The sequence below is a fragment of the Brassica oleracea genome, chromosome C3 (genome assembly GCF_000695525.1).
Source record: "Brassica oleracea var. oleracea cultivar TO1000 chromosome C3, BOL, whole genome shotgun sequence".
NCBI classification, from domain to species: domain Eukaryota; kingdom Viridiplantae; phylum Streptophyta; class Magnoliopsida; order Brassicales; family Brassicaceae; genus Brassica; species Brassica oleracea.
In genome coordinates this window covers 63,636,502-63,659,747 of record NC_027750.1, presented here as the reverse complement: position 1 = coordinate 63,659,747, position 23,246 = coordinate 63,636,502, and the positions used below count along the sequence as shown (strand labels likewise).

General features: G+C 35.5%; 4 protein-coding genes and 1 long non-coding RNA gene across 10 annotated transcripts; 1 reads left to right on the top strand and 4 right to left on the bottom strand.

The window, feature by feature from the left end:
• Positions 1–333: 333 nt before the first annotated feature.
• LOC106331221 (pentatricopeptide repeat-containing protein At1g63330-like) lies at positions 334–3,042 on the bottom strand. Its single transcript, XM_013769538.1, has 3 exons — positions 2,953–3,042; positions 926–1,012; positions 334–844 (listed from the first exon to the last, which is right to left on the bottom strand). Exons 1-3 carry the CDS (start codon positions 3,040–3,042, stop codon positions 491–493), a joined length of 531 nt encoding a protein of 176 aa, XP_013624992.1. The 3' UTR covers positions 334–490.
• A 633-nt stretch (positions 3,043–3,675) lies between these two features.
• On the top strand, positions 3,676–4,074 carry LOC106331220. The gene has a single exon (XM_013769537.1). It carries the CDS (start codon positions 3,676–3,678, stop codon positions 4,072–4,074), a length of 399 nt encoding a protein of 132 aa, XP_013624991.1.
• Positions 4,075–6,759: 2,685 nt separating this feature from the next.
• LOC106333789 lies at positions 6,760–7,936 on the bottom strand. 2 transcript variants are annotated; one of them, XR_001268466.1, is made up of 3 exons: positions 7,729–7,936; positions 7,444–7,535; positions 6,760–7,080 (listed from the first exon to the last, which is right to left on the bottom strand). It is a non-coding gene; the product is annotated as an uncharacterized LOC106333789 (long non-coding RNA). The 2 variants fall into 2 exon arrangements; XR_001268465.1 differs by having other exon boundaries at positions 6,760–6,937.
• A 7,552-nt stretch (positions 7,937–15,488) lies between these two features.
• On the bottom strand, positions 15,489–18,623 carry LOC106333060 (E3 ubiquitin-protein ligase CCNB1IP1 homolog). 5 transcript variants are annotated; one of them, XM_013771544.1, is made up of 11 exons: positions 18,392–18,600; positions 18,282–18,325; positions 18,132–18,200; positions 17,439–17,546; positions 17,259–17,331; positions 17,132–17,177; positions 17,008–17,038; positions 16,563–16,818; positions 16,295–16,464; positions 15,890–16,154; positions 15,489–15,798 (listed from the first exon to the last, which is right to left on the bottom strand). In XM_013771544.1, the coding sequence occupies exons 4-11, from the start codon at positions 17,506–17,508 to the stop codon at positions 15,792–15,794; spliced, it is 918 nt and encodes a 305-aa protein (XP_013626998.1). In that variant the 5' UTR covers positions 17,509–17,546; positions 18,132–18,200; positions 18,282–18,325; positions 18,392–18,600; the 3' UTR covers positions 15,489–15,791. The 5 variants fall into 5 exon arrangements, with proteins under 5 accessions (XP_013626998.1, XP_013626997.1, XP_013627001.1 ...); XM_013771543.1 differs by lacking the exon at positions 18,282–18,325 and having other exon boundaries at positions 18,392–18,623; XM_013771547.1 differs by lacking the exon at positions 18,282–18,325 and having other exon boundaries at positions 15,890–16,124; positions 18,392–18,623.
• Positions 18,624–18,792: 169 nt separating this feature from the next.
• On the bottom strand, positions 18,793–22,468 carry LOC106328678 (mechanosensitive ion channel protein 4). The gene is made up of 5 exons (XM_013767169.1): positions 20,793–22,468; positions 20,591–20,714; positions 19,960–20,253; positions 19,668–19,870; positions 18,793–19,251 (listed from the first exon to the last, which is right to left on the bottom strand). The coding sequence occupies exons 1-5, from the start codon at positions 22,466–22,468 to the stop codon at positions 18,951–18,953; spliced, it is 2,598 nt and encodes an 865-aa protein (XP_013622623.1). The 3' UTR covers positions 18,793–18,950.
• Positions 22,469–23,246: the final 778 nt, after the last annotated feature.

Genomic DNA, 23,246 nt, shown 5'->3' with positions numbered 1-23,246 from the left:
CTCGTACAGAAACAAGCTCAAGCTTCTTCAGGATGAGATACTAGACTGGACCCCTAAAACGTAATGTCTTGTATCTAAGCTACTCATTATTCAAACATACCACAGACAGGGCAGAGCAAGCAACCAAGTTCTAATAAGTTTAATCCTATCGAGTAACAGAACTATAAATCTGTCTAAAACAATAATCACTCAAAATAAAACTTGAAAAACAAAAAGTCTGGCTAAGAACCAAATCTAAAGTAAAACAGTAATCATACCAAACCAAGTCTGAGATCTTCTTGTACAGAAAATCTTCTTGTAATGCTCATCACAAACACAAAGTTCCACCAATACACAAAATCTAACTCAATGCAACATCAGAATTTAAATAACTTGATTTACCTCACAGTTACTTTAAAGGAAAGAGAATTGATCTACCACTCCTCTTCTCTCCAGGATAAAACAGTTTTAAGATGCCTGCTTTCAGCGGAAACATAGTTGCTCGACATGTTTAAAAAAGCATGTCGAGGAAGCTTTTGTCCAATCTCCCATCATGTAACATATTAGTGACTAAGCCAAATGTTGAAGCATCTCCAGTAAACCCGCGGTTCCTCATTTCCTTGATGAATTCAGCTGATGCAGCTTTGTCACCATCTTCAAGATGTGCCCTGATTAGCGCATTAGAGGTACGATCATCTGGGAGAGACCCGTCTTGTTTCATTTTTCTCAACAAGGCATATGCTTCATGCTTTAATTTATTATTACACAAGCCTGAGATCATTGTATTGTAGGTTACAACGTCAGGCTTCACTCCTTTGAGTCCGAGGCTACAAAACAAATCCCACTCAGCTTCCACTTTGCCAGCCTTAAACACCCCTTCAATGACAATATTATATGTGACGATATTGAGTTCTGTTGCACTCTTTTGAAGATCCTCAAATATGACCAATGCTTTATCTAGCTTCCCCTTTTTGCAAAATCCATCTAGCAAAATACTGTAGGTCCAAATATCAGGAGGCACACCGCAAAAAACCTAAGGAGTGAATTACTCTCTCAAATAAGAGGTTCAGATGTAGTACTTAGGAATCCAATCCACAGAGACTCTAGGATTACACAGTAGATTATGGTCTTGAAATAAATCTGGATTAATTTGTTTATAATTTTTAAAGCAGTAAATGGATTGGTGAGCAATTTTATTGCTTGATTGATTTGTTTTGAGGTTGTTATCAGTTGGGAGAAATAGCTAGATTCAGGTATGTTCTCAGGATTCAGGTATGTTCTCAGGCATGATAAGTAATACTTAAAGTGATTTTTAGGGGTTTATTTATATTAATTGTTCTTGAATTCAAACTAAGATATAATCAATCTGATTATCTAATCTTGATCTCGGATTTCAACTCTCGTATGTTAATCACGAGAAAGTGTCGATCAATAATTCTTTGCGGATATCGATCGATACACCTTTCAAAATGAAAGACGAACCTAGATGAAGCAAAAGAGCTTGTCAGGAAAATTCATATGGTGAAGATTTTTTAATGGTAATTCTCACTAAGAATGAGCCAAAAATCTTTCATTGAAGCCATGTCTACACCTGACGCACCTTCTTTGAAAGAAGCAGTCAATAGTAAAATGAATTCTATAATGTAGAATCATACCTACGAAATAACAGAGTTATCTCAAGGGTTCAAAGCACTAGGGTGTAGATGACTACTTAAAACCAAGTTGAAACTTGATGGCTCAATTCATAAATGCAAGGCCAGACTTGTGGTGCAAGGATTCAGACAAAGGGAAGGTCTGGATTTCTTCGACACTTATTCTCCAGTTACGAGAATAACTTCAATAAGACTTCTGATTGCAATTGCAGCCTTAAGAGACTTGGAAATCCATCAGATGGATGTTAAAACTGATTTTCTAAACAACCCGAAGGATTTGAGATCCAGGGTTAAGAACACAAAGTCTGTCGACTTGGGTGAAGTCATTATATAGGCTCGCGAAAGCTTTGAAGCAATGACATGAGAAGTTTTGCAAAAATATCCACTAGACAATCAACTGCACTTAATTAAAAACGCAGATGAGTCAATGTCTGTAATTTCAAATTTGACATTTATATTAATTTATTATATTATTTGGTGTATATAATATATATTGTATTTACATATAATATTACTAAAACTCATCAAAAATATTAATTGAAAATAAAATATAAAGATAATTCTATTGTTAATATAAAAAACAATATAATAATAGATTCTTACATATATAAAATATGTATACATTTAAATGATTAATTTGTAATTTTAATGGTATCATATATTTACATAGAATGTTTTTTTTTTTAATATTATCTTATTATTTTATCAGATTTTTGTGTTATTCACAACTGTTAGTTAACTTAACTCTATCCACTAATCACTAGACTTCCAATTTGTGCTAAGCACCCTATCATGTGGTCCTTATCGACAAGTGGTGTATAAACAATCTAAATTAGATTATTCATTTGTATAGGAAAGTAAAGAACTTTCAAGGAGAATGTTGTGTATACTATTTCCTTGTTTCCAGCCAATGTACATGGTACCTACTACGTATAAGCAGCAACTAATCAAATAGTTTGTCATTACTACGTCTAGTGAGTATTTTTAAAACAATGGGATAAACATAAACATGGTTTTCTTGATTTTCGTGTAAAAGCAACTCTGATATCGTTTGATGTTACTTATTAATGACAATCGACAAGCTCGTTGATAAAAATGGACAAACTAATTGAAGCGACAAAGTAGTTTTTATTCTATTTATAAAACGAGCGAACAACCCATCCTACGGCTGGCGCAGCATAGTCGCTCCGCGACAGATTCTACAGCAAGGTCTTAGGAAGAAGATCGGAACGGACACGACAAAAGAGTTTGGGAGGAACCTTGGCTTCAAACAAACCCTGCTAGATCACCATTACATAGGGAAACACCTAGAGATGAGGACCTCCGGGTGCATCATCTGATCGATCTTGAGAGCCAGGAATGGAACCTTGATCTTTTGAACGAGATGGTTGTGCCGGAGGACATTCCTCATATTACCTCAATCAGGGTCAGTAGAACATGTCGACAGGATTGCTGCAGTTGGGACTTTACCAAGTCCGGGTTATACTCCGTAAAGTCCGGCTACTCCATTGCACGGAACCTACGAACTACTGTCCATACCACACTGGTTTCGGAGCCGAGTACGATAGAGCTGAAGAAAATAATTTGGAAGATCAAAGCCCCACGAAAACTCAAACACTTCCTCTGGCAAGCTACAGCTGGTTACTTAGCCACAGCAGAGAAATTAAAAGAGAGACATTGCGCCAGAGAGAGCACCTGTATGAGATGCAGCGCAGAGACGGAGTCTATAAACCATACGCTGTTTGAATGCCCTCCGGCTTTACAAACTTGGGCTCTATCCCTTATCCCAACCTGTCCGGGACGATTCCCGTGTACATCACTATACGCGAATATCGACTACCTTCTCCTACGTATCAAGGAACAAGGGATACACGCTGATGTGATGGATTCTATTCCGTGGATAATATGGTACATATGGAAGGCTAGAAACGAGAAAATATTTACCAACAAAGACGTATCGCCTTTAGAGACCATACAGTTCGTGGTAAAATAAGCCGAAAGATGGAGATTGGCCCAACGAATCCCGGAACTCTTGGAAGACCCGATGGAAGAGGAGCTGCAAACCGAAGAACAGGCTCAGCCACATACAAGCTGCCCTCCACTTTGGAGCTGTCAAACCGACGCATCATGGATAAACAAAGACGAGAGAGCAGGCCTGGGTTTTGTGGTTATGAATGCAGGTAACCCGATGCTGTATGGAGCAAGAGAACTAACCAGAGCGACCTCCTCCCTTCATGCAGAAGCCGAAGGTCTTATATGGGCAATGCAAGAAGTTTTAAAAACAAGGAACAGAAGCATACAATTTGAGCTGGACTGCGAGCAACTCGTAAAGCTGATACAAAGTGAAGAAGATTGGCCCTCCATGGCAGCTGAAATTGATGAGTCAAAGCTCTGTTGCTGGCATTTCTGGAAATATCCATCATTCATATTCCAAGATCTTTGAACGTCCGTGTAGACTGCCTTGCTAAAGGTGGAAGATCACGAGGTATCAACCACAGTGTGTCGACAGCTCTGCCCCTTACTGGCTTGCTAACTATGCTGGCCAAAACAGAGCAATCTAGTTGTTAAGTTTTTCCATTTTCGATGTCAAAAAAAAAAATTGATGGTTCATATCATGAGATACTGAAATGTCGTATTTGATTAGACAAGTAGATACCAACTTGGTCAGACCAACAATATGATAAGATTCTTCAGAACATCGACCATACTCTCTTTTCTTCTGTCAACAGCTTAGACATTCATACCTCCAAAATTTCCTGATTTATTCTGGTTTTTAGTATAAAATAATATAAGAAAGTTGAATAGGGTGGGAAAAAACTATATAAAAGGAAAATTAGTTTATTGAAACTATTACTCTACAAACGTTTAAACTATATATTATCACCTAGCATATAATACGGTGACGTGGCCTTGTTCGAGACTCTTGTTACATTTCGTCGCCGTTGGATAAAAACGATTGCCAAGGATGAAGTTATTAGGTTGATCATTCCTAATCTTTAGTTTGCTTTTGTATTAATTTTGGATTGCATGCCGTGTCATTTTATTTTGGTGCTACATTTTTAACTTGATATTATATACAATTTTTAGCTGATTAATAAGTAAAATGTTCAATAAAAATATTCATAATTTTAGAAGCTATTGAATGTTGATCAATTATTTTTTTTGACATATTTTCTGTTATTTGGTCCGTAATATCCAAAATATAAAAGTAACATACAATTGCTTAGTGTGGAAAATGCATGTGTCAAATAAAGCCACATAATCAGAGGCACATTGAGATATACTATATGCATTGGCTTAGAAGGGGAAAAGAACAAAAAATTATTACTCTCTTTTTTTTTTCAACCCAATGAAGTCTTACTCTTTTTGGATATCCATCCACTTAACATTTTAGCCTCAGTCTTTGATATCACTCCAAAATCACACATTCTTAGCTTTTAGCCTAGTACCAAAATCACAGCTGGTAGAGCCACAATCACAAAGTGTTACTTACATATATATATAATAAATTATATATGCATTTTAAATGAATTGATTTTTTATGTAAAATTAATTGTGTTGGAACTAATCCAATTAAGGTTCTGAATCTGATTTGACCCAACATAAATAAACTAGTCTTAAATTGATATATCATCCTAAGAACATGTACCGGTATCAAACCTTATCAACCCAAGAACTAATGAATATCCAAAAATATCTCAAATATAAATATATAAGTATATATATATACATATATATATCTTAAAATATTATTTATAATTGTATTTGTAGTAATCATAAATTAAATATATTAATTATTTTGAGTATAAATTTAGATATAATTAGATAGTTGGAATATGAAATATTGAAAGTAAATTGTATACATGATTACTTTTAGATGAAAGTAACTGACTTGAATTATATTAATGATTATTTTTGGTTATATAAATATATGTACCTTATCAATATTGGTTATTTCTAGGTTCATATACATGACTAGATTCAGATCTAATTTATAATATCTCAGTGGGACCTTTTTCTTTGTCAACTATCTCAATGAGACCTAAATTCACAATTAATTAAAATTTATAATATTTGAATGAAGACCCATAAATACAACTCTATGATAATAAATGCATCGAGTTCTATGATAATAAATGCATCGGCCTCTGTTCCCTTCCATACATATACTGAGTACCATTTTTAATAAACAATTTTGGAGTAAAACAAAAGAAGTAAAAAGAGAAATAGAAAAGAGAATAAAACATACGTACCTTATCAATATTGGTCATTTCTCGGTTCATATACACGACTAGATTCTGATATAATTTATAATATCTTAATGGGACCGTTTTTGTCAACTATCTCAATGGGACCTAATTTTTCATTTAATTAAAATTATAATATTTGAATGAAGACCCATAAATGCAGCTCTATGATAATAAATGCATCGGGTTCTATGATAATAAATGCATCGACCTCTGTTCCCTTCCATAGATATACTGATACCATTTTTAATATACAACTTTGGAGTAAAACAAAAGAAGTGAAAAGAGAATAGAAAAGTAGAATAAAATTTTTTCTCTAACAAATCCAAGAGTAAAATTGTAGAGTGGGTTTTCACTTTTTCTACAGGACACAGAGTAAACATGACACGATGACTGTTTATTTTTAATTGATAAATTTATAGTTGAATATGGAGTAAATTAAAATTCAGAGTAAAAATTTACTCTATAAATACCATTCACTCACACACTCTATGACTAACAAAAAAACTAATTGTTGATGTCAGCAGTACAACCCTTCTCACAACACTTAATAAAAATGTCTTCATTAACTAGAATATTTACAAAGGAATGTTAACATAACATATATTCTGTTGCAAGCTCCACACATCATAGATCCAATCATAGTGTTTGCCATGTTCAACATAATTTGACCACGATTTGGCATTTAATGTGCTACTGTTCCACGATCGTGAACAATTTTATTCTTTTTTGTCTCTTGGTCTCTTGCCTGATGGCAAACTCTTAAAACAAATGTTACTTACTCTTGGTTTAGAGGTGGAGTTAGAGTCAAACAATCAATAATTCAAAATTTTCCAATCAAATGCATTGGTAAACTAATAACCTGCAAATATATAGGTAAACCAATAGTTCTTAATGAGAAAACATCAGAGTATAAGCTATATTTTTCAATACAACTGTAAATATATCAACAACTATTACCTCAACAGGTGTAAGCTTTCTCTTTTCACTGATCTTGTCATAATTTTCCTTTATGGTACGTGCACGAAGGCCTTGCCAAGACAGATTACGAAGAGAAATCTAGGGATAGGAGGTAAATGTATCAAATGGAAACAAATTATAAATATTGGGTAAAGTAAGGCTGTAAGCATATATATAACTTTCTAGAAGAAAATACATAAGACCATGACCAAGAGATTCCAAATAGTCCTTCCAACTTTTCTCTGCATAAGAGATCTCAGCTTAGTAGTTGAAAATCTGACATAATTAGTGCACAGAAAAGTCACCAACTAATATTCCAGATTATCTCTTATGCTTTGTTGTTCTTGCTTTCATATTAAACCCCATAAATGTTCTAATTACCGCTCACTATTTCTCCGGAATACTGAGGGTTTAAAAGTATATGATTGGTATGTAATAGAAAAGCATAATGAACCAATTCGTGACACAAAATAAAGTAAATTACTTGCGGAGTCAATCCAAGATGAAAACATTTTTAAAAGTGCATTGTTTTGATTCTTCAAGCTAAAACCAAACATAGCACATAGAAACAGATCATGCTAGGTAAAGGGTGTTGTTTGAAATACCATGTTTACAGTCTTTTTAGGCTGGATTACGCGGATTGTATTCTCTTGATTCTCGATTGCCATTGTTGCTAGAAACCTGATTTCGTTGAAGCCTAAAAGAGAAAATCGAGTAAAACTTGGAAATTGTTTTCCTTCAGCGATTGAAATTGAGATTTAAAACTTCTAGCAAAATCTTCAATTGTCTGTGCCAGATTGTGAAAGTCATCATCCTTGGCAAATATCATATAACCTACTGAAAATATAACAGCTAGTAAAGATTGGTTTGGCCCGTTTGGTATTACTCACCCTGTCATAACATAATCCGCGATAGAGTCTGCGCAAATGGACGGAATGACATCTCTGTTTCCAGCGTCGTTGGTATCTGCGGCCAATCTCTAGGTTATAGCAGAAGGTATCTGCTACGGAGGACCGGTAACCGTGGCTTCCCAGGAGTTGATGAGAGAGGTGTGAAGAGGATTGTGTGATTTTTTATGAAGGCGAATAGAGTGAGGAAGAAAACAAAATGAATGGAGTATGAAAATAAACCATTGGAGAGATTTAGAGAGTAAGTTAATACATAGTTCCGTAAATTAATTGACGTTTGGTTTACCGTTTACATTAACAGCAAGAGAAGAAATGGAGAAGGCATATGTATCTCAATTATTCAAAGGAGATTTAAAAACAAAATGATATAGCTGATATGGTAAAATGAAAGCATATAATTTACCTGAATTTCCATGCTGATGTGGCATGCTTCTCTTTGGAGCTTTTGGAACTTTTAGTATTGCAAGATATGGAAATAATTAGAATGATAAAATGTATAAACTGAATCAACTAAAACTGAAATTGTAAGAGAAACTAAACAACAACGAAATTATGATTATAACAAGCTATGAAATTAAAACTTCTTACGTAATTTAATTAAACAATACAGACGTTAGTATCCATATTTATCATTTTGTGTATTTACTATCACAATAATATATTCGAGAGAATCACATTTTCAAAATATGAAAACATGAAAAAGAAACTACATATCACTCACGCTTATACCATTCTAATGAGGTTACACAATCAAATATAGACTAATGAAAAGATATGACACATTCTAAGATCATGAGACCAAAAGAAGGGTTTAAGTCTAACAGTAGTGGCTTTCATAAACTCAATAGAACCATAAGAAATGCACATTATAAACCAAAATACACAAGCATATTTAAAACTAACTTATTCTGACCTGATGAGAAGTTAGTGAAGCATTTTATTTGTTTGAACACAAAAAATAAAATTTTGACATTTAATGCCAAGGAATGTCTGGTTGATTAGAAATTAAAGGAGTCCAAAACACTCAGAATTAGAGGGTTGACTTCTAGACCCCTTCCAAACTACTTTTACTTAGTCATTTTTTTTCCCATAAGTCCACAAAATTATGTGATTCATCAAATATTTTCCCAAACTAATTATTTCAAGTTAATAAGACAACTTTTGTTAAATCAGAACAATTGCGATTAGCAATTGGAACTGCCTTTTTTAAAAATAACGATTATCATATATCTGATCCAATAAGATAAATTGATTTATGATGCACAAAAAAGCTCGACACATTAATAAAAAATTTTATGCTAAATTATCCTATATTTGCTTCATTCTTCTTCTTTGCAACTTCTTCTCTTATCATCTCAGCTGCTGTCCAGAGAAGGATTAAAACTAACCATTTTTTGATGCCCACGCCTCAAGTTCAGCATCTTATTCTTTCGCAGATTCTTCTTCATCAGAGTTTCTCTTCTTTGGAGAGGACAAGAGGTTGAGCTGAAAATGAGAATGGTTTCTTAACCATTCTCGATTGAGAGAATCCTGCTGAACCTCTTCTTCTCAAACCAAAATGGCACTTTGAGAGTGGAAAAATGGCACTTTGAAAAACCGTTTTCATCTTGAAAGAAAAGTGTTGAGTCGATATTGTTAGAAAGTGAAAGAGTGATCTTCTCCACCTCCTCATATACTGATAAGCTTAACTAATTTGAATAAATAAAAACACATAGCATAAATTTAGTAAATAGTGAAAATAAGGTTAAAAACGTTTTTAACATTCTATATGGCAATCAACAGAATGAATCCTGCAGAATGTATGAGGGATATGTTGTCCTATGTTCTTTGACTCACAGAGAAGACAAGACGTGTGTTTTTCTTTTGTGTGTGGTTTCACCGATTAGCAGTTGAAACTGCCTTTTTAAAATAATGATTATCCTATATCTAATCCAATAAAAGAAATTGATTTATGATGCACAAAAAAGCTTGACACATTAATAAAAAATCTTATACTAAATTTTCAACTTAAAAAAAAATTGGGGGTTTAAGATTCATCATCAAAACCATATTGTGAGGTTTGGAGAATCAAAATCGCTGTTTGATCATGGTTTTGGAGAGTGAAAATCAAAATTAATTTGTTTTAGGTAAAGTTGAAAATGTGTTTCATCACCAGATGAAAGAGAAACATTTTTTGGGTAGTGTGACTGTGTGAGGGTAAGTCACTAACAAATCACTAGGTTAAAACAAACCAATATGATAATCACTATTTTTAAACACTTTTTTTTTACATAGTGAACAAGCTCATCTATGACCGACCCTATTTCCAGTGACTCCTTGTAATGTATTTCAACTGGGGACCAACCTAAAAACAAGATCAATCTCTCTTAAGGTAACTCTACGAACACACGTGATTTATAAAATATCCACTCAAATTAATCATTTGATATAATTACACAATTTGTTTGAATTAAAGTAATTGCGATTAGGAATTGAAAACATGTATAAAATAGTGATTGTCCACAATTAAATTTCTTGAAATTTTAGAATTTTTCTGTAGCCCACAAACTTAAATGGTTCATCAACTATCCAACAAACTAATTATTTCGTGTTAATTACAAAACCAATGAAGACATAGAAGGCCACCCAAGATAGTGCTTAGAATTGGGAGATGGTCTTGTATCCATTTTGTTTAACCTTTTAGTACCTCTTCCTTTTGATTACAGATGTTTTCTTTACAACATTATTTATCGTGTGTTGCGGATTTGTCTACTATAGTTTAGAAACCTCTAGAACTCAATCATGAATAAGAATAACTCTCTTATTATCTTAAGGAAAAATAACTTAAAAACCTTAAGCTCACAATCTCTCAATCTCCAAACAATAAGTTATATCACACATTGACATCTTCTTATATAGAGATCTAAATATCCTAAACTCATTAGGACTTATATATTATGTAGATAACTCCTAAGTTATATATTTAACACTCTTATAAGCAAACTAGGCATTAGATAACTTGTCAACCTAGTTATTATTAAGTGTATCTCCCCTTTAAATTTGATGTTAACTTGAGTGACCTCTTGAACTCCCACCAAGTATGTCATATCTTTGTATTTCAGTCTCCTAAGTGGTTTTGTCAAGATGTCTATTCTCCGTTCACTCTCGAGTATACGTTGTACCTCGATCAAATCATACTCATCACACTCTGGTATGAGGTGATATAAGGCATGTTTCATGGCTTCCATCCCTGCCATGTTTTCCGCTTCACATGACGATAACTCAACAGTCTTTTGTTCGCTCGAACACCACGTAATTGGACTTTTATCAACATAATAAATTTTTCCTGTCGCACTCTCGCCATCATCCGGGTCAACTCTATGATTACTATCATTATCTCCACCAATTGGTATCCTAGAAGTTGTACGTATTGTAGCTTCTCAAGACTCTTTGGATCTTTCCACATAGAAAGATATGTCCGGTCTGGTTGTATAAAGTAAGTATCTAAGACAGTCAACATTCCTCATGAATCTTGTGACATAGTTGTCTCCTTAAGATAATACGATAGTTATACATGATTGCAATGATATAATGAAGACTTTTAGTTGTAACTCACAAGAACATGTTTTGGTTAGATCAGTCTGATCCAGGGTTGTGACCGGTCATGGTTTCGGTTATCTTTTTGGCTCCATAGTCTTTGAATTTGTTATAAGCGTAGTTCATTGAAGTGAAAAAGACCGTGGTGATTATATACTTCTTAAACTTCAAGATCAGATTCATTACTTTCTTATGGGTTGTTTCTTCAACAGTGAGAAATGCTTTTTGCTTATATCTCTGGAACATGTTGCTCTGATACAACATATAGTTTAGAAACCTCAAGAACTCAATCATGAATAACTATCTTATTATCTTAAGGAACAAATAACTCAAAAACAAGTTATGTTACACATTGACATCTTCTGATATAGAAATCTAAATATCCTAAATTCACTAGGACTTATATATTATTTAGATAACTCCTAAATAATATATTTAACACTCTTATAATTAAACTAGGAATTAGATAACTTGTCAACCAAGTTATTATCAAGTTTATCTCCAACAGCTACTAGTTGCTTCTTGCGTCTTTCTAAACTGTTTATATTTTCAACAGCAAATGAAAATGCAATATTTGTCAACCATTCGTTAGCTTGTCACTACCTTCATTTAGCTTTAGCATGCAAACTGCTTAGCAACAGCAATGGTAGATAAATAGAGACTCTCGCTCATACTCAGCATGAGGGGTTAAAGGTAATAATAATATACTGGCTAATGCAAGTTGGAAGTTTGTGACTTTCAATTAGAGTGTCGTTTAATGAAAATTAGATCTCGATCCGCGCAACCGCGCGGGTTTTTTTATTTATTTATTTTTATATAAATATTTTGTTTTCAATTCTAAATTGATATACATTATAATATATATGTTTCTATCAATTTTTAAAATATAATAAGTTTACGGTATATTTTTTTATTGAATAGATTGTTTCACACTTTCACATGTATTTGTATCTTCTTCTATATATATATTTTCGGATTATTATTTCATTATTAAAATCGTAACTATATATATAAAAAGATTAGTAAAATATTTTTTTGTTGTCATATTCAAAGATATTGTAACATTTCACAAATTAGAAAGTTTTTAAAAATTAAATTTTTTGTTTCATAGATTTATATTATCGCGGGTTTTTGTTTTCATTTATTTTTTATAAATATTTTGTTTTCAATTCTAAATTGGTATATATTATAATATATATGTGTCTATCAATTTTTAAAACATAATAAGTTTACTGTACATTTTTTTCATTGAATAGATTGTTTCAAACTTTCACATGTATTTGTATCTTCTTCTGGATTCTAATCTAAACCATTGAATGCATTCAATCCAAAGGTTCAGATTTCTTATCCTCTGTCTCACCTCCTTCTATGTTATTCTCTCTAATTTTTCTTTGATTTTGTACAGGAAGGTGGATCGTGAGCATAGTGGATTGTCGTGTGCTTGAAGACAGAGGAGGTTGCGGACATTTAGTTTTGTTTAATTTTTAAAATAAACTATATAGTTTAAAATTTATTTTCATTGGTTTAAAGTAGTAAAGATTAATCATTGTTAGATAATATGATTTTTGTTATTTTAAAAAAAATCTTTATAATTTTAAAAGTTAACATCGACAAATATTTAAATATTTAACATATGGAGGTATAGTATTACAACATTAAATTATATTTATTTAATTTATATTATCTATAAATTCAATAGATCATCTATTGTTTAAATCCAATTATTAATAGCCCAATAAAAATTTCTGGTAAGCCCAAAATTTAAATGATAAGATTAGAAATTAAATGTAACATGGCTTTCTAGGAATAGGTCCATTATGTTCATTTTTTTTTAAAATCACACATGAATCAAAGTTGTGAGTTTTGTTTTAATATATAAGATCCTACAACGATATTTTGGACGGTTTGTACCCACCTTTTGTTTGTTTAACTGTTATGTTCTGTTTATGTTACTGTCTCCTCCAACTTTGTGTGTTTGACTCTTTCCTTTGGCTTCGTTTTTTCTGATGATGCAGGAGTATGTAGCTACAAGATGGTACAGAGCACCTGAGCTCAATGGATCATTCTTCACTAAGGTACGTGTTACTATGGACTTGCGTACTTTATGTACCAGGTGTAATTGGTGTCCGTTTTATACCAGTTGTATAACTAATAAATTATGTTTCTTTGTTACAGGTTCGAAATGATATAGCTAGAAAATACTCGACTGAAATGAAAAAAAAAAGTTGAAACAGACGTCAGATCATGAACCACCCTAGCTAAAACCCTTAATTCAAGTCACATCTCCCCCAAGATATATCAATTAAGAAACAACACACGTGGCCCTTGACGCTAAGCTGTTGCAAGCACAATCACAGTTTGGTCCAGCTGGATCTTCAGCATGCAGTTGCCGTAGCAGCACACAGCAGTAGTTACGGCACAGCACCGTAGAGAGTAGACTCATCAAACAACATTTTTTAACCACAATCATCCTCCAGATCCAGACAACATGAGACCAGGGGGCTCCCGTCTTAGTTTTTGTGTAGAGTATTATTGGCCAGGCTCTGATTTTGAACGACTTTGCAATGATATAATGAAGACTTTTAGTTGTGACTCACAAGAACAGGTTTTGATTAGATCAGTCTGATTCAGGGTTGTGACCGGTGATGGTTTCGGTTATCTTGTTGGCTCCATAGTCTTTGAATTTGTTATAAGCGTAGTTCATTGAAGAGAAGAAGACCGTGGTGATTATATACTTCTTAAACTTCAAGATCGGATTCATTACTTTCTTGTGGGTTGTTTCTTCAAACAGTGAGAAATGTTTTTTGCTTATGGGAAACATTGACTAATATAGAGAATCATTAAGCCGAGAAATGTGGAAGTCAACTAATGTCAATGGTCCTAGGATCTTTATCCTCCGTAAATCAATCTTCTGCAAATTACATAATTAGTCATTTTATTCAATGGTTTAGAAAAAAATGCTCATGAATAAGCATGACTGTATTTTCGTTTATTTAATTTTATTAATCAAAGTGGAATGAAGTTAAATCTTTTATCAAAAAAAAAGAAAACAAAAAGAAAAGTGGAATGAAGTTAATTATCCCCGTTACGTGTGACACTAAACATCAGCATGGAATGATCCGTTATGTTGTTTCTCAGGTTTCTTTGTTGAATTGAATAACGAACGTTATTTTAAAGGGACATGTCACATGTGTGCGTCATACTCGACTCCCAAACAAATCAAGTATTTTAATTAAATCCCAATACTAACCTTATATATACGTTTACTTATTCTTATTAGCAACTTAACTAAGTAGAAATCTTTAGGGAAAAAATATGGTAATAGCTTTGAGTTCACCAAAAACAATATTTATTCGTTTAGAAGCCTGCAAAGTAACAGGACAGATCAGGAGGTTTATCCATGTGAGTACCGATGATGAAGCTTCTCAGCTTTTACCCACGGATACTCAGCTACTAAGGCTGGTGCTGAGATGCTTGTCATGGCTTATGGTGTATCGTATGGATTGCCTGCTATTACTTGCACTGCGAAGATGTTGCTGAAGCCTTTGAGAATGTTCTTCACAAAGGTGAGGTTGGTCACGTCTACAATAGAGGGACAAAGAGAGAAAGAAGAGTGATTGATGAACTTCGCCACTGGTTGCATCTTTGGGTATATGTTTCAAGGAAGAAGATAAGCCTAACTTCACCGGCTCTTTCTACTCAAAGCCATGGTAATATTACATATCTAATTCATAATCATCTCCAAACCAACAAGTGTCTTTGTTCTTTCCTCTGTTTTTTTCTTCCTCTTGTCACCAGGTTGAGGAGCTTTTGAGTGAGTTTTACAATGTATGTACCTTGAGAGCGCGGATGCCCATCTCATCATACCTAACCAACCAGAGAAACTTCATCACATCACGAAGATCTCGCATTACAACAAAGTAGTGAACATCCCGAACAGCATGACCATACTGGGAAAGCTTCTAGAGAAAGATAAGGGTCACAACGAGATATTGGAGATGTACAAGCAAAGGTCATTGTTGCCCCTCGAAGCAACAATGAAATGGATGGGTCTAAACTAAGCAAGGAGTTCCCAGAGATGCTACCCATTACAGAGGCACTGATCAAATACGTATTTGAACCAAACAAGAGAACCTGAGCCTATAATGAACAATACATTCTTTGCCACAGGTGTTGTTCTTACCTATAACTGTTTCTTTGTTTTTACAAAATGTCTTTTTATGTTTGCTCTGTACCTTAAATCCTCGTAGGTAGTTTCACTACATTGATTCTACTAAAGCATGATTCATCAGTATTATTTATTAGACGAGAGTTTTTCTTTTTCTCAGATCCAACACTCTCTCAGATTTTACTTACTAAGACAGTAAGATTATAAAAAAGAAGAGTCACATCTTGGTCGTGACAACTTATGCCTCCCACTTCCACCAAGGCAGGTTCAGAGCACTTGAGCTTGTCCCTTAAGGTATAAGTCATAACCTGAGAAGAGAAGCAGACAACAATCGTTTCTTCTTACAACCCAAGAATCTGATGTGAATTTGCTCAATTTATAAGGTTAGATTTTGCTTACGTGAACAGTTGAGGGCGGGAACGAGAGAGCTGAGAGCGTTTAATAGGGGAGAGAATAAGGTTTCGTAGAGTAGACTGGGGATTAGAACTGCCACCGACACCACCAAATACAGGATTACCTCCTCCAGCTCTTCTGTTTCCAAGGTCAGCTGGAACTGCGGGTGAGTCGTTAGTGATGTCGAATGGACCCGAGTTTGAACTGTTCGGTCTTGCTGGCCATATCTCATCTCTAGGTCCTGGTGTTCCAGGAGAGTAAAACGACCGGTCTGCACCAAATAAGTCAACTCGATTTGGAGATGTTAACCAAAAATAGACTTGGAATCATAAGCACTAAAGCTCAAGAATAGGCTTAAAATCATGAAAGCACTAAGCTCAAGGCACACAAAAAGTGGTGTTGTTAATTAACCTTTGCGAGTGGCCTCTCTGTTCTCCATCATATTAAGTCGTGGGTTTGAGAAAAAGTCAGGCTCCTGGTGTCGTGGATAGAAGTTATTTGCTGGCTGTATGGCTGTGCGTTTGACTGACTCATATTCACTTCTTAGCTGGTCATACATCTCATCAAGCTTCCTCTTCTGTCTGGTGTTTAAACAAAATAAATGTAGTTCGTTACTAGAGCTGCGTTTACTATTAGGAACAGAACCAGGGAAACAAAACGTATGTTCAATTTTACTGACCTTGATTTCTCTGAGAACTTCTCTTGGAGCTCTTGTTTATCCTTGGTCAAGTTTGCTACCTCTTGCTCCATCATCTGACACCTCTTGCCCATCTTCTGGTACGCTGTATGCACCTGCTCCATTTTCTCGCTGAACTTTGCTTGCATACCCTCGCATTTCTGACGGCACTGCGCAACAACTCTATTCATTTTGCACTGCATCTCTAAGTCCCTTTGCGAAATGTAAAACATTACACTTCGGTATGCACTCTTCATCACTAGATTCAGTTAAGGAAAACAGAAGGAAGTTCTTGAACCTTAAACTGTTGTTTTACCAACAACTATAAAAGACAATGTCAGGTGATTGGAAAAGAAACGTTATAGCATTTGAATTTAGATTTCAAACAAAAAGGGACAGTGTTCAAGAACATAATTGCAACTGATACCAAGAGTGTACAAAAGGATACGTATTTGTGGAGAAATTCCAGCCATCGCCATCTGATAACAAAGGTACGGAATGAGGAGATGCAATATGGGAATACAACAAAGCTGGAAAGGTATCTTTGTGTGTACTTCAGCTCAACCACTTACATTTATCCATTCTTCATTTGGATTGATATCCACAGGTTTCATTAGACTAAGATGGAAAACAAAGATAAAGTGTCAAGCAACTACGGCTAAACTAAAGATAGGAAAGTTGCTTGGGGAAGTTTTTTACCTCTTGGAGAGAACTTGTTCACAAATGGGGCATGCACCATCATTACTGAGAATCTTGTTGGCATCTTCAGTACCTTCTCATGAGGTTAAGGTCATCGTATCAAGCTCACAATTATCTTATTCGTCAAGAAGAGGCTAAAGAACGTGGACAGAGTACAAAACACAAGTATAAAATGGATACATAATAAGTGACCACAAGTGGTGGAAATGGCACGGCCTTCCAATTCCCTCCAGCAGGCGTTGCACCTCATTTCAACTTCTAATATAAGTATCTCAAGCTGCTACGCACCTGCAAATTACAATTTTATCAAACTAGATGAAGAATCATGTTCAATATCTCTACACCCCGAGAAGGCAAAGTCAAGCGTTTTAGAAAACTATGGATTAAGAACTAAACACAAAGAGTACTAAGAGCACAGATTTTGATTTACAAACATTCACCACTCAAAGAGTACTAAGAGCACAGATTTTGATTTACAAACATTCATTCTAACTGCAGAAAAGCTGTTTAAATACAAACACGAACTTGTACCTTTTGTCAACCTCTAATATAAAGTATATCAAGCCGCTACGCACCTGCAAATTAAACTCATCTCAAACTAGAGGAAGAATCATGCTCTAATAAAAATTTCCATTATCTTGATGTAGAGCTCAATATATGCACACCAACAGTCAGAAGGCAAAGTCAAGCTATGGATTAAGAACTAAACTTGAGATCACCAATCAAAGAGTGCTAGCAACACAGATTTTGATTAACCAACATTCATTCTAACTACCGGCAAATTGTTAAAATGCATATACGAATTTTCACAACAGGTTACTGGAAATAAGCAATCAAATCTGTCAAAAGTAATCGGAAAGGTACAAAACTTACGATCACTTGTGATAATCTCTACCGATGAAGACGAGATAAGAGTTATTTTCAGGGAAGGACTCCAGAGATCTGCAAAAAGCATCGCGAATTACAGATTACGGCGCTGATTGAGAAGGATGTGAACACAGATCCCAAAATTAGGGTTCCTACATCACAATGATCAACCTCGATGCCGAGTGCAATCCGCAAAGTTTCTACGAGAACGAACACGAATAGGTTTACTAATTTGAAAAACTTACAAGGAAATTGAAGAAGCTTACCTGCGAATTTGAGAGAGGGAGGAGAACGCGTCGCGGAGAGTGAGGAAGAATGACGAAGGACGATCCAGCTAACGGAATCTGAAGAAGAGTATCTAATGGCCAACGGAGAATCGAAGAAGAAGCAGGTACGAGTTCGAAACTGACGAATTACAAACGATCGCCACCTCTCGCTGATCTCACTGGCGGCGCGAGAAACGAAGATTTGAAAATTTTCAATAAAATGACTAGCCGTTCACCACAAGAGCCGGGCCGTTTAATAAAACGAGAAATGTAGATGAAGAAAAAGACGTCGCTACGTTCGGTGATAAGACAAAACGACGTCGCTAGAGCTTAGGTTACCAAACGACGTCTGTCGTGTTATCAAGGTTATGGATATGATGACTACCACTAATTTTATTCAAATGATGTAAGCTTTTATTTGATGATGACTATAACCACTCAAAACAAGAACCCTCAAGGTGCCAAAACAAATAAAGAGAGCGACTAAAACGCAAGAAGAGAAAAAATTCTCTCTCACTCAACTCTCTCTACAAATACAAACTCAAAATTTTCCATATCTTTAAGCGTTGCGTTGTTGAGTCCAGCTCAGAGGAATCCGATCAGAAGTGATGGGAGCAGCAGGAGGGATGCTTTTGACGTTGATGTTAAGAGGATATAACCGATATTCGATATCCAATTCTCTGCAAGATCTACCAATCTCTTCAAGTAACTGACCTCTCCTCACAAACCTCTCTCCCATGTCTTGGTGATTCATCTTATGTGTTGGCCACATCGCAATCTTCACACTGTTTAGTCCACACATATCTCTAAACACCATCATGGGTGATGGATGCCAATGATCCTTCTTGTTATCTACATAGCTGCATAAAACAAAAACCATAGAATATGATTTGTATTAGCCTATATGAATCATAATCTCGGTGCATTAGTAAGAAATCATATTTCTTTTAGGATTATAACAACCACATTTAATCCGCATTTAATAGATAAGGTAAATTTTTAAAAGGTTACGAGTATAAATATGGTTTTAAAGGATGTGATTAATTTATTCACACAATCAATAAACAAAAATTTAAAATGGATATAAATGGATGCCTAGGTGTCTGTATAGATGGCAAATCGGTCCGAAATGATATGTAAATGATTTTTCTAAAAATCAATTTAGCAGTGACTAGTCATCTTCTCTACAAACCCGCCTAGTTATTGTTTAGCGATTTCTTGAACATTGACAAAGGTTTTTTCAAAAGTTTAAGAGGTTTAGGGTTTAGAATCTAACCTGATTATCCTCTGTTTCAAGGCTGTTATCTTTTCTTGTGGAGTTGCTATATGGACAAAGAACTCAATAGCATCTTGCATATCAGGACTGCGGTAATAGTTTGCAATAGGTTTTGTACCGAGAAGACTGTTTGGATATACAATCTTCTGATTATCATATCGAAGAAAGACAGTAGTCAAAATGTTCATCTCTTCCACAATCATCTATTCATACAAAAACACAGGATTAGTTAGTTCTTTATGTCAGTTTTTGAGTTATGGAAATACATGAAGAAAGTTTCAAAGGAACAAACCTGGACACCGTCTATTTCACACCTGTCACCAACATCAAATGGATGCATGACAAAGACGAAGATGACAGCTTCAAATATGGTTTTGCATGAGTTTCCAAACACAAAGACTACAAGAAGAAGCTGAGAGCTTATGACAAGCAAGAACTTGGTTGTAGCGATTCCGAGAATGAGTAGCCAAATGATAACGATCACAATGCTGACCAACACATTGATGATTCGGTGTAGCCTGTTCACGGCTGTTTTTGTATCGTTTAGAGTTAAAGCTAGTGCTCTTCTTTCTCTAAAGGCATTAACCTATAGAAATATTATGAGAATTTAGCATAGTTGTGTTACAATGCAAAAGAGATATTTCATCTGTTTCATAAAAACGCATATTTTAAATAAAAAAAATTGAGAATTACATTTTGTATTTTTATCAAATAATAATGATCAATTGCAAACTTCAAAAGATTAATTGCATTTACTAATTTTTATTGATTTGTAATTATGAAAAAAATAAATAATCACAAAATTATTTATTTATAATTAAAATTTAATATGGTTTATTGATATGTATAGAAATTTTAAATTATGCATCATTTTAAAACATAGGCTTTGAAACATGGAGTATTAATTTAAGACAACCTCTTACCACCCAGTTCTTCAGACAAGATTTGCTGATTTTGTGACTCTCAGAAGCTCCTTCAAAGAGATCCATGGCTCTTTCAGACTCATCTTCAGTGAGAAAACGCATAAAGTCTTCGATATATATGTACCTGAAACGCGATAAAACTCTTTAGGCCTTGAATAACATCAAACCAAAGTTGTGTCACAAGGTCATAACATATATATACCTGGAACCAGGCTCAGCAACATTCTGAAAAATCTTCCTTGCTGCAAGTTTAGCTTCAAACTCACTTCTTATCTGCGTGGCTTTGTCATCTTCGTGAGTGCTCGTGTCTATTTGTTCATCCAAAGTAGAAAGTGCTCCTTTCCTTATTACATTCATCAGTCTCTTCATCTTCCAAGCCGATACGTTTTTAGTATTCATCCTCTGCAAATGATCAATCCTTATCCCATCGTCCTCTCCTTCTTTCTTGGAACCACTCCGCGAAAGCGCGGGACTTTTCCCGACTCTTGTCGGGCTCCTCTGCAGCCTCCCACTTCCAATGGTCACTTGTGGTGAAGCCGAAGAAACCGTCTTAGGACCAGGAGGAGATTGCTTAGCACCACCCATACCGTTGGCTGCTTTCTCCTCTTCTATATGAATCACGACACGAGGAGGTCCAGAGAGAGTCTCAATCACGTACTGAGTAAACAAAGACTCCTGAATCCTATCGAAGTAAGTACTCATATGGAAAGACGAAGCTAAGACTTTAACTAGTAACGTCTTTATGAGCCAGATGATAACAGCAACTAGTAAGCAGACCAAAACTTTAGTCACGTACTTAAGCACCGTGGTATTCGTCTCTCTTTCTACTTTCTTGTCGAACAAGAAATGCCACGCGATCAAAACAAGCCCTAGCCAGAGACAGTTCTGTACCGGCTTTCGAATCCCGTAGACGAAGTACAAAACCCTCTTCCTCAGCATGAAGTTGCTTTCGACGAAGAAGACGAATATCTTCACTATCCAGCTAGACACCAGCCTCCCGCATATCAAGACGAGAACCATCACTTCCCATTTCCACAAAGCTAGGTTCCACAGTTTCTTGCCGCGCAAGAAAGGTATCACAAGGCTACAAATCAAACCGGCTATGATCAGAATCAGAAAAATCCATTCCACGACGATCCCAAGATTGAGCTTATCCTTCTTGTAACCTTCTGGAAAGTCCTCCTCCGAGAACGGATCCTCCTCTTCTTCCAAATCTTGAACCGGAGTTCCCGGTTTAGTGTTTTTCCCGGTTTTCAAAAGCCCGGACTTTGGAGTCCGACCCGAAACCATCTCCGGGTACGACGGCGTCGGAGGATCCATGAGTCTGGATCTCGTCTTCATCTTCATCAGAGTCTTGGTCCTCAACGACCTGTTCGAGCTGCACTTCACAACCTCTGACTCATCCACTCTGTTTTCGTCTTCTTCGCTGCTGTCACTCTCTTTAACAGACGGAGATAACGTCACTCTGTTATGTCTCCGTCTAACGGCGTCAACCGTTTCGTTACGGTAACCCCCCGGTGAAGCGGAACCGGTAACAGGCGAGGGAGAGACCGTGTTGCTTTGAAGCTCGGGCATGTTCGGTTCCATGTCGAGAGAGATTTCGTCGCCGGCGGCTTTTTGTTTGTCGAGAAACTGGTTTATGAGCTTTGACGGCGGATCTGCCTCCGCCGTTTTCTCGTTTCTCCGGTGCATGAAGTCAAAGCTTCCGTCGTCTCCGCCGTGGGGTTTACCGTTCTTCTCTTTCTGATCACCGTGCCAGAAGTTGTAACTTGATTCTCTCCAGAACTTGCCTCCTTCGCCATTGTTGCTTGACTCATTGTCTTCGCCGTCGATCTTGACGACGATATCACGCCGAGTATCATTTGAATCAGCAGCCATGGGTGGACAGACAAAACCTTTTGGTTGGGTTTGGACTTTCTAGTAAAGAAGAAAAGTTTGGGGTCTTTTCTGAGATGAAGAAAAAGTTTTTTTTTTTTTTTTTTTGAAAGAAGAGTTGATTCTTGATTTCAACATGTAAAGGGTCGTTGTTGTTTAAATCCTTTTGGTTAGGTTTTCTGATAATCTTGGACCATGTGAAATGCTATGATCTTGCTGTGGCTAAAAGACAAGATAAGAAAACAATATTAGTATTTTTTTTGTAATTTTGTAACAAACATGGAGTAATTAATGGACCAGGTGATAGTTACTATCATTTCGTTTTTCTTTTTCCGCTTCTGAATCATTGTAAAACATATCACTAATACCAACTCTTTTTCTTATTCAGTACATTGACTCGTGTCTTGCTCTGGCTAACCAAAGTGTAAGAAAATGCAGTATTAAAAGTCAAAAGTTACACACACTGCTCAATAAAAGTGGAGGCCATGTTCGACTGGTCAGGAACGAAGCAGTTGAAAACGTAATAAAAATTGTTGTACCAGTAATAATAAATCTCTCTGCTTTTGTGACGTGGTGAGATCTAACGGGACAGATGTGATACAGACGAGGAGTCAGACACGTGGTTGGCTAATGTTTGGTCTGCTTAATAGTTTATGTATTTTTTGTGAGGCGAATACGAGTAGAGGAAGGGGACCTAACGCGAAACAAAATAGAAAACGACAGGACAATGACACGTTGTTGATGAAAACGGCACGACGATTAGGTTACAAACTATAAAGTT

Coding starts and splice junctions, on each gene's coding strand:
- LOC106333060 (XM_013771543.1), bottom strand. CDS start 17,508: ATGAGGTGCAACGCCTGCTGGAGGGAATTGGAAGGCCGTGCCATTTCC. Junction 17,332..17,438: donor CACTTGTGGTCACTTATTAT/GTATCCATTTTA, acceptor CCTCATGAGAAG/GTACTGAAGATGCCAACAAG. Junction 17,039..17,131: donor CAAATGAAGAATGGATAAAT/GTAAGTGGTTGA, acceptor CTTTGTTATCAG/ATGGCGATGGCTGGAATTTC.
- LOC106328678 (XM_013767169.1), bottom strand. CDS start 22,468: ATGGCTGCTGATTCAAATGATACTCGGCGTGATATCGTCGTCAAGATC. Junction 20,254..20,590: donor CTTGTCTGAAGAACTGGGTG/GTAAGAGGTTGT, acceptor ATATTTCTATAG/GTTAATGCCTTTAGAGAAAG. Junction 19,252..19,667: donor TTGAAACAGAGGATAATCAG/GTTAGATTCTAA, acceptor TGTTTTATGCAG/CTATGTAGATAACAAGAAGG.
- LOC106331221 (XM_013769538.1), bottom strand. CDS start 3,042: ATGAGGAATGTCCTCCGGCACAACCATCTCGTTCAAAAGATCAAGGTT. Junction 1,013..2,952: donor ATCAGATGATGCACCCGGAG/GTCCTCATCTCT, acceptor TTCACTCCTTAG/GTTTTTTGCGGTGTGCCTCC. Junction 845..925: donor GGAAGCTAGATAAAGCATTG/GTCATATTTGAG, acceptor GGGGTGTTTAAG/GCTGGCAAAGTGGAAGCTGA.
- LOC106331220 (XM_013769537.1), top strand. CDS start 3,676: ATGGAAGAGGAGCTGCAAACCGAAGAACAGGCTCAGCCACATACAAGC.